The sequence below is a fragment of the Myotis brandtii genome, unplaced genomic scaffold (assembly GCF_000412655.1).
Source record: "Myotis brandtii unplaced genomic scaffold, ASM41265v1 scaffold155, whole genome shotgun sequence".
NCBI lineage: Eukaryota > Metazoa > Chordata > Mammalia > Chiroptera > Vespertilionidae > Myotis > Myotis brandtii.
This window is the reverse complement of record NW_005355621.1, coordinates 3,110,472-3,120,090: the sequence shown is the minus strand read 5'-3', so window position 1 is coordinate 3,120,090 and position 9,619 is coordinate 3,110,472. Positions and strand designations below refer to the sequence as shown.

General features: G+C 43.1%; 1 protein-coding gene across 2 annotated transcripts in view; it reads left to right on the top strand.

Moving 5' to 3' along the window:
- Positions 1-1,457: 1,457 nt before the first annotated feature.
- Positions 1,458-9,619, top strand: part of TDG (thymine DNA glycosylase) — a 9,346-nt gene continuing 1,184 nt past the window's right edge. For both annotated transcript variants that reach the window (XM_014536006.1, XM_014536005.1), the window contains exons 1-8: positions 1,458-1,622; positions 4,432-4,727; positions 5,498-5,567; positions 7,329-7,464; positions 7,891-7,973; positions 8,053-8,147; positions 8,399-8,570; positions 8,994-9,119. In XM_014536006.1, coding sequence (XP_014391492.1) covers positions 1,529-1,622; positions 4,432-4,727; positions 5,498-5,567; positions 7,329-7,464; positions 7,891-7,973; positions 8,053-8,147; positions 8,399-8,570; positions 8,994-9,119 — 1,072 coding nt within the window. In that variant the 5' untranslated portion in view covers positions 1,458-1,528. The remainder of the gene's footprint in view (positions 1,623-4,431; positions 4,728-5,497; positions 5,568-7,328; positions 7,465-7,890; positions 7,974-8,052; positions 8,148-8,398; positions 8,571-8,993; positions 9,120-9,619) is intronic.

The following is a 9,619-nucleotide window of genomic DNA, read 5'->3' as shown; positions in this document are numbered from 1 at the left end:
TATATATATATATATACACATACACACACATATATATGGCTAATATGCAAAGTGTTCTCTCAGGAGTTCAACTGGGAGACCAGGAGTTTGATGACATGCGCTGACCACCAGGGGATGGCATGGAATGAGGAAGGCCCGGCAGCCGGCGGCCCAGGAAGGAAGGCCCTGGCCGGCAGCCAGAAGGCCCCGATCGGCCCTGATTGCCAGCCAGACCTAGGGACCCTACCCATGGATGAATTTTGTGCACTGGGCCTCTAGTTAATCCTACATAATAAAAGGCTAATATGCAAATAGACCAAACAGTGGAACAACCGGTCACTATGATGTGCACTGACCACAGGGGGTGCGTGCGGAACATGGTGGGCATTGGCAGTAGACGGCAGAGCACGGAACATAGCAGGCGTTGGCCACGGTGGGATGGTGTGGTTGATGAGCAGGGTTGCCAGACCAAGGCGTGGCACTGGTCACTGTCATCAGGGCGAGCCTCTGGTGGTTACTGAAAATTTTTTGCTCCCACACACCGCGGTCCCACCCGGCACTTGCACCCACACCAGCATCTGGCGCCAGTCCCGATTGCTCTGTGCCGTCAATGGGTGCGAACAGTGGCTGCCAGCCCCGATTGCCCCTGAGGGATTCTCCACCTCCCCTTGCTCCTGAGGGGCAATCGGACCAGCATCAGCCACTCGCACCCATTGCTGGTGCCGGCCCCAATTGCTCCGCGCCATCAGCGGCTGCAAGCGGGGCTGGTGCCATCAGTGCGTGGGAGCAGCAGGAGCGGGGCTGCCGGCAGACAGGGACTAGGGGCCACAGCAGGAGGGGCTGGGCAGGGGCGCAGAGGATGGGCCAAGACCCGCCCCTGTGCCCACTGCAGCCTCACAGCCCACAGTTTCTTTCAAGATACACGAATTCGTGCACTGGGCCCCTAGTAAATAATAATACAAGAATAAATTGTGTTTCGTGTACTCACAACAGCAAACCTCCTTTTGCCCCACCCTGTATGTAAGTGTATCAAATCAACATGTTGTACATCTTTAACTTACACAATGTTATATCAAAATTGGGGGGAAAGTTAAGCCAGGGGAGGGTTAGATTAGAGGATTCAATACTGATGGTAGTAACACAAATTGTTTTTGTGTTCCTGTGTGGGCTTGTGGGCCTTTTGTGTCTCCCTGCTAGCAATTCCCATGATCTCATCTCAGGGAAAGTGCAGGCTGACTTGACGGACTGGTAAGTTGTATTGAGGACACATCTTGCCACTAAACAGTGTGAGAGTGAATTAGTGTTGGTTAGTAAAGGTTGGGTGAGTGTGTACATATGAGACTAGATCTTCCTCCTCACTTTGCACCTGTTGTCAACTCTAAATAAATACCACATTCTGGTTTCAAAATATTTGGATCCTGAAAAGTTATTTACAGCTGATCATTTAAACTTACATTTGGGTAATTTTACCCTCTTATCTTAATTTAATTGTTCTTTCAGCTATTCTCTTCAGCAAGCTCAAGCTTTTTACACATTTCCATTTCAACAAATGATGGCCGAGGCTCCTAACATGGAAGTTATGGACACACAGCAGATGCCAGCGGAAGTTCCAGAGCCAGCTCCTGCTCAGGCACCTGAACAAGGTAGTTGCACCAGGAGAGCATAGAAAAGTAGCTATTGGATTAGCCTACTTTTTAAGAAAGGGTTTAATGATGAATTTTAGTGTTAAAATTTAAAAAAAAATTTTTTTATTGATTTCAGAGAGGAAGGGAGAGGGAGAGAGAGATAGAAACATCAATGATGAGAGAGAATCATTGATCGGCTGCCTCCTGCACCCTCCTTACTGGGGATTGAGCCCACAACCCAAGAATGTGCCCTGACCGTGAATCGAACCGCAACCTCCTGATTCATTGGTCAATGCTCAACCACTGAGCCATGCCAGCCTGGCTAGTGTTAAAAAATTTAACCCACTTTTTAGGTACTTAGTATCTGCCAGGCACTGTAGGTTTGCGGGGCAGAAGGGGGGGGACGTGGATCCTGTCCTGGCTGGTATGGCTTTATTGGTTGGGTGTTGTCCCATGTACCTAAGTGTCTCTGGTTCAATACCTGGTTGGGGCACATAACTTGGTTGCAGGCTCGATCCCCAGGGAGGGTGTGTGGGAAGCAGGCAGTGGATATTTCTCTTTCTTTCTCTCTCTCTCTCTCTCCCTCCCTCCCTCTCTCTCTCTCTCCCTCTCCCTCTCTCTCTCTCTCTCCCTTCCTCTCTCTGAAATCAATAAAACATATTTTTAAAAAGGGATATGGATACTGCTTTAGAATATCTCATAATCTAGTAGGGGAAAATAATAAGTAAATACACGTCATGGCTCAGCACACAAAGCAGTGAAGAGCGGCATAGGATGCTGTGAGAGCTCATGGCATTGACACCTAACTCAGACTGAGGCTCAGAGGCAGCTTCCCAGAGCTCAGAAACTCCAGGGGAAGGAGACGTTATCCCCAGGAAGAAAGGGCTGGGGAAGTTCCAGGTGGAGGGAAGCATGCACAAAGCACAGACAAGAAGAAGCACGACAGTTAAAAAACAGTGATTCTGACATTGGAGTCTGGGGTATAGCAAAGAAATGGTGAGAGATGAGGCTGGAAAGGGGGCATTGAGGCTTGTTTAGCCTAAAAGATGTATATCCTATTCTGAAGGCAATAGGGAGCTGTTGAGAGAATGTAGGCAGGTAGTGGCGTAGTCCAGTGGCATTTGAAAATATCAGCCTCAGGTATTACAGAGGATAGAATGGGTGGTAGAAAACAAGCAGAACTTGGAGGCAAGGAGTGGATTAGAGATCCTTTGAATAATCTAGGGACAAAATGAGGAGGATGTAAAGGGGTGGAGAAGGACAGAATTAGTAACTACTCCAGAGGTAGAATTACTGGCCATGGTAGATGGATTTCATGGGGAGACAAGCAGGAAAAGGAATCTGGAAATAATTCCTAGAAAATTGGATAAAGGAGGTACCATTCACCAAACTAGAGAATTAGAAGAAAGGAGAACAGATTTGGGGGTGGGGAGATGGAGAGCTACTCTCCAACTACTCTCTCCAGGGTAGCTGTATTGCATGAGAAATGTGCTCTGAGTTCCAGGTTATGATCCCAGGAACACATCTCCCTTCACTGTGTTGGGGATACCCCTGCCCTTGACCGCTGTTTTTCTGGGCAGGCAGCACTGAGGCTTCCCCAGCTACAAGCCAGTGGAGGTGGATCTCTTGGCATAGGAGTGGCTAAAGCAGTGTGAGATAGAAAAAAGGAAGAACGGGAGGCTAGGGTGGAGAAAAGCCAAATAGTAGTAGAATGGGGGAGGAGCCTGAGAAGTTATAAGAGATATTAAAGAACTAAGGTTAGAAAACCAAGGCTTCCTGTTGGATATTTTAGGACGGTGGTTTGTGACCAGAGATGATTTTGCCCTCTAGGGACGTTTGGTATTGTCTGGAGACACCTTTGATTGTCATGACTGGCTGGATGCTACTGGCATCTAGTGGGCAGAAGCCAAGGCTGTTATTAAATATAGAATGTTGCCGGCCCATGTGACTCAGATGTTGAACAATGACCCATGAACCAGGAGGTCACGGTTTGATTCCTGGTCAGGGCACATGCCTGGGTTGCAGTCTTGATCCCCAGTGGGGAGTGTGTAGAAGGCAGTCAGTCAATGATTCTTTCTCATCATTGATGTTTCTGTCTCTCTCTCCCTCTCCCTTCCTCTCTGAAATCAATAAAAAAAACATATATTTTAAAAATATATAGAATGTTAAACATTTTATAATGAACAGAACAGTCTCCCACAACCAAAAATCATTCAGCATAAGTTGTCAGTAGTGCCAAGGCTGAGAAGCTCTGCGTTAGGTCCTGAGGTCAGATTCCTACTGCCAGCCTGAGGTTTCCTCCTCAGCACCTCTGAGTTCAGAACTCTTTGCGTGTGTGTGGAACAGACACTCAGAATCTCCAAAACAAGCCCACAGGCCTTGCTTTTGAGGCTGTCTACTGCTGGAATTATGGGGAAATTGAGTTAAACTGTTTCCCTTCCTCCCTGTTTTGCTGTCTACTTTTTCTGTCATTTGTTTACTTAGCTATTCATGTATTTACATGTAGAATTCCTATGAAATAGTACATAGATGCTTTGTATCCCAGGGGAGGCCAAGATGCTAGGTAAGATTGTGTAGAAAATCAATCGATGATTCTGATGGAGGTCTCATCCCAACAACAGCCAGCAGAGGAGGGAGGGTCGTGGATGAGGCCACATGAACCCAGTTGGAGGGTGAACCAAGGGGAAGACATTGTAGAGGAAACTGGCACTTGGAGATTGAGGAGAAAGGTGAAAAGGATGTGGATAGGGTGGCTTTTCTGGGAAAACTGCCTAGGCTTTGCAATTGCGGTTTTCTGCATCACATCCTGGAAATCATTGTGTTTCAGAGGCTCCCAAAGGAAGGAAAAGAAAACCCAGAACAAGACAACCAAAAAAACCAGCGGAACCCAAGAAACCTGCCAAGGCCAAAAAGCCTGCCGAGGCCAAGAAAGCCGCCGAGGCCAAGAAACCTGCTGAGGCCAAGAAGTCTGCCAAGTCTGCAAAATCAAAAGAAAAGCAAGAAAAAATTACAGACACGTTTAAAGTGAAGAGAAAAGTTGACCGTTTTAATGGTGTTTCAGAAGCTGAACTTTTGACCAAGACACTCCCGGACATTTTGACTTTCAATCTGGACATTGTGATTGTAAGGATTTCTGTCCTCATTTGGTTTTATAAATAGCATTGGTGGATTAACTCAACCTTTATCCTTGCAAATAATTTTGCTGAAAAAGAACCGTTTGTGAGAATCCTTTTGGTAGTACATGATGTCACCTTCATGAGGTCCTATTACTGGGGAGTGTTTGAGAGGGTGGGCTCCAGAGTAGGGCTGTCCAGTGTCCAATCCTGCCACATGCGTATGACCCTAGACAAGCCTTAACTTTCCTGAACCCCAGTTTCCTCCTTGGTGAAACGGGTGATAATAGTGCCTCTCTCATAGGGTTTCAATTAAAGTAAACAATCCATGTAACTCAGACTGCATGACGTCTGTGAATTCCCCACGAATGGTAACACTGATTTTAAACTTTGATTTTTGTCTGTAACTGTAAGAAACAGCATGCAGACAGCTGTGCAGATGTTGTGGAGTCAGCTGCTTGCTGGGAGCTAAGAAGGAGACTTGTGGCTGGACCTGGGCTCAAACTCACCGATGGCTCCAGAGCCTCTTTCTTTCCAGCCCAGTGGGTGGGGGTGGGCCTGGGGGTATGAGGGAATCAAACTGGTTTTTAAAAACAACAGCAAAACTTTTAATATAAAGGAAAATTTCTTTCCTCAGATTAGAGTACTTTGTTCAGATCCAGAGGAGGTAATTGATAAATGATACTGCGTATGATGTCAGATTACACTTTTAATAAATTCAATTTTTTCCACCATTCTGTCGCCCTTACACCCTACTAAAATGTATGAACATTTTTTTAGATTGGTATAAACCCGGGACTGATGGCTGCTTACAAAGGGCATCATTACCCTGGACCTGGAAACCATTTTTGTAAGTGGTTACTTTTTTATTATTATTACTGTAATTTTAAACTTGATACCTGTGTTAATAGTTTGGGTTGTTGTTGTTTTTTAAACCAAATTATGTTTTTAATTAGAGAGATTGTATATATGTGTCAATATACATACATGATTTCTGTGTGTGTATACACAAAGAAGGTTTGGAATGACATGTCACTTGGTTTCCAAGAGTAGAGGGCCATGAAAAGGAGTACTTCCTCCTCTGTTTGGATTGTTTCAAGTGAGTGTTACTACTTTTTTAAAGGGTTTTTTTACTTGTCACCTATTGACGTAGCAGCAATAGTGCATCGCTGAGCCAGTGCAGACAGAACACTGACCCTTGCAGATTTCTGCTGATCGCCATCGCATTTCTAGGAGAGATGAAATATTTGCTCATTGGCAGTCAGGTTAAGAAGTGCTGTGATCGGAGACATTCTGTACAGAAACTCCATATCTAGCAGAAAATAGTATTAAAGACCTTCATACTTGTCGAGTGAGCTTTAAAACCATGTGTAACTATTGAATTGTCCTGTATACGAGTCGTCTTACCAGCAGGCCTAATGGAACAAGGCATGCTGTAGGCCCTCGGGAACTAGCAGCTAGTGGATGATCTAAGGGTAACATAAAAAATGTTTGGGGCAGCCCTGACCGGTGTAGCTCAGTGGATAGAGCGTCGGCCTACGGACTGAAGGGTCCCAGGTTCGATTCCTGTCAAGGGCATGTACCTTGGTTGCGGGCACATCCCCAGTAGGGGGCGTGCAAGAGGTAGCTGATCTATTTTTCTCTCTTGTCGATGTTTCTAACTCGCCCTCTCCCTTCCTCTATAAAAAAAAAATATTAAAAAAATATTTAGGGCAAATGATAGTAATGTGTTTTTGGAATGAATAGCATATTGTCTCCATTATTTAAAAAGTTGTTTCCTAAGGAATTTTGAACTTTTCATTTTCTCCACTGTCAAGCCCATCAGTGTATGTTTACCTGTTTGAGGTATTCCCGGGCAGGTGGTGATATCACCAATGATTAGAAAGGAGAGCTGTTTCAAAGTTTCCTATACTGACTAGATGTGTATTCTTGACAGGCCTTTATCTTAACTCCCCTATGAAAAGGGAATGATAATAGTAATATCTCATAAGTATGATGATTAAATTAAATAATACAGGCAAAGGGCTTAGCATAGTACATAGCACACAGTAATTGCTTGATATGGTTTTTGATTTATGTTATAATATGTGCTTTTTTTAAATTTCAAGAATAGGCTATAAACTAACGGACAGATCTCAGAGGGGAGGAAGGTGGAAGGGGACTGGAAGGGATTAATCAAAGAATATATATGTATATATGCATAGCCCATGGAGACAAACAGTAATGTGGTAACGGCCTGGGGTGGGGTGGGGACTGGGTGGAGGGGGGCAAATGGGGGATATCTATAATACTGTCAACTATAAAAATATAAAAGAGCATGCCCTAACCGGTTTGGCTCAGTGGATAGAGCGTCGGCCTGCGGACTAAAGGGTCCCAGGTTTGATTCCAGTCAAGGGCATGTACCTTGGTTGCAGGCACATCCCCAGTAGGGGGTGTGCAGGAGGCACCTGATCGATGTTTCTCCCTCCCCCTTCCTCTCTGTAAAAAATCAATAAAATATATATATTTTTTAAAAGAGCAGAACAATTTTTAAAAAATAGACTACTACATCAACCCATAGGGCAGAAACCTTTGACCTTCTATGGGAATAAATAAACTCTCTTTCTCACAGGGAAGTGTCTATTTATGTCAGGACTGAGTGAGGTCCAGCTGAACCATATGGACGATCACACTTTACCAGGAAAATATGGTATTGGATTTACCAATATGGTGGAAAGGACAACCCCAGGCAGCAAGGACCTCTCCAGGTAATTACATAACATTTATTTTTATAGGCCAGTGGTGGCGAACCTCTGACACGCAAACTCATTTTTTTGGTTGATTTTTCTTTGTTAAATGGCATTTAAATATATAAAATAAATATCAAAAATATAAGTCTTTGTTTTACTATGGTTGCAAATATAAAAAAATTTCTATATGTGACATGGCACCAGAGTTAAGTTAGGGTTTTTCAAAATGCTGACACGCCGAGCTCAAAAGGTTCGCCATCACTGTTATAGACTAAACCTTGGCCGTGCTGGTGCCACATACACTCCAGGAATATATGTGTGTCTAGTTCAAGCTGAACTTGACAAACAGTATGTGACTTGATCTTTCTTGGAAAGCTATCTGAACTTAGTATATTATAAATATTGCCATACTTACATTATGATGACTTTTTAATTTAATTTTAGTAAAGAATTTCGTGAAGGAGGACGTATTCTAGTGCAGAAATTACAGAAATATCAGCCACGAATAGCAGTGTTTAATGGAAAATGTAAGGTTTGCTTTTAAATTTTATCTTTTTTCTTTGCTAACATTATGGACAATGTAAATATGTTTGCATTTCATTTTAGGTATTTATGAAATTTTTAGTAAAGAAGTTTTTGGAGTAAAGGTTAAGAACTTAGAATTTGGACTTCAACCCCACAAGATCCCAGACACAGAAACTGTAAGTCCTTAAAATTATATTTGCAGATCAGCTCAATGTGGATTTTTTTTTTCTAGCTAGTTGACCTTTTTTATTTGTTCTACCCATTGTAATTTATGCTATGAAAAGGAAAACACAACCACTTTTGTTAATTTTGCATAAACTGCTAAAGTAATAAGTATCAAATCATGAACCCAGAGAAAGACACATTTTCTGTCTCCATAGGAGTGGGTTGAACAGATTTCTATAACTGTCAAATTTTATGATTCTAGCTCTGCTATGTGATGCCATCATCCAGTGCAAGATGTGCTCAGTTCCCCCGAGCCCAGGACAAAGTTCATTACTACATTAAGCTGAAAGACTTAAGAGATCAATTGAAAGGCATTGAACGAAACACAGACGTTCAGGAAGTTCAGTATACATTTGACCTGCAGCTTGCCCAAGGTGTGTCCCCGTTATTGCTCCTTGTTTTCATGTCATGTCTGTATACACTCCAGAAAGCATGTTGTGGGTTTAAAAGCAGGAGAAGAGAAAGCAGTTATATTTGCAGCCAGAGTACTCTGATAATGGCTGTTAGTCACTATTAGAATCTCCTTTTACTAAGGTCTTCCCGGTGGTCTTACAGATGTTGAGGATATAAGAAACATTGTAACCCACCCAAAATTAAATCTCATAGGCTGTAAGAGTTCTTATGAGTTAATATAGTATATGTTATGAAGAGTGCAAAAGGTCATACATAGCAAAAGATGTATCTCAGTGTACATGAACATTCAAGAAAAAGATTTCTCCCTCATGATTTCTGAATAAAGCTATCTTTTAAAAGTGTTGTACAAAATTAGCTTTAAATCTCTTTCACCCTCCCCACAGAGGATGCAAAGAAGATGGCTGTTAAGGAAGAAAAATATGATCCGGGTTATGAAGCAGCATATGGCGGTGCTTACGGTGCAAATCCATGCAATGGTGAACCTTGCAGCTTCTCTTCAAACGGGCTAAGTATGTCCCCTCCCTATGTTTGTTCTCTCAAAGACTTGCTTTTGTCAGGATTGAGGGGTAGGGAAAGTTCTTTTAAAAAGAGTAAATTATTGAAGAATGGGAATTATTATATAAAAATCTGGTTAGTCATTCATAGAGGAAATGTGATGGTTATTTAATGTTTACACAAACTTACAGCCCCTTTACTTTAAAGTCACTAACTACAGTAAGTCATCTTAGTTGCATTTTCCTCCTTGGATAACAAATGAGGATTTATTAATCCGTTATCTGAAAATAGAACAGAAATACACTGCATTCAAGAAGCTTCTTGCCCTAGCTGGTTTGGCTCAGTGGATAGAATGTCAGCCTGTGGACTGAAGGGTCCCGGGTTCCATTCCAGTCAAGGGCACATGCCTGGGTTGTGGGCTCAATCCCCAGTAGGGGGCATGCAGGAGGCAGCCAATCAATGATTCTCTCTCATCATTGATGTTTCTATCTCTCCCTCTCCCTTCCTCTCTGAA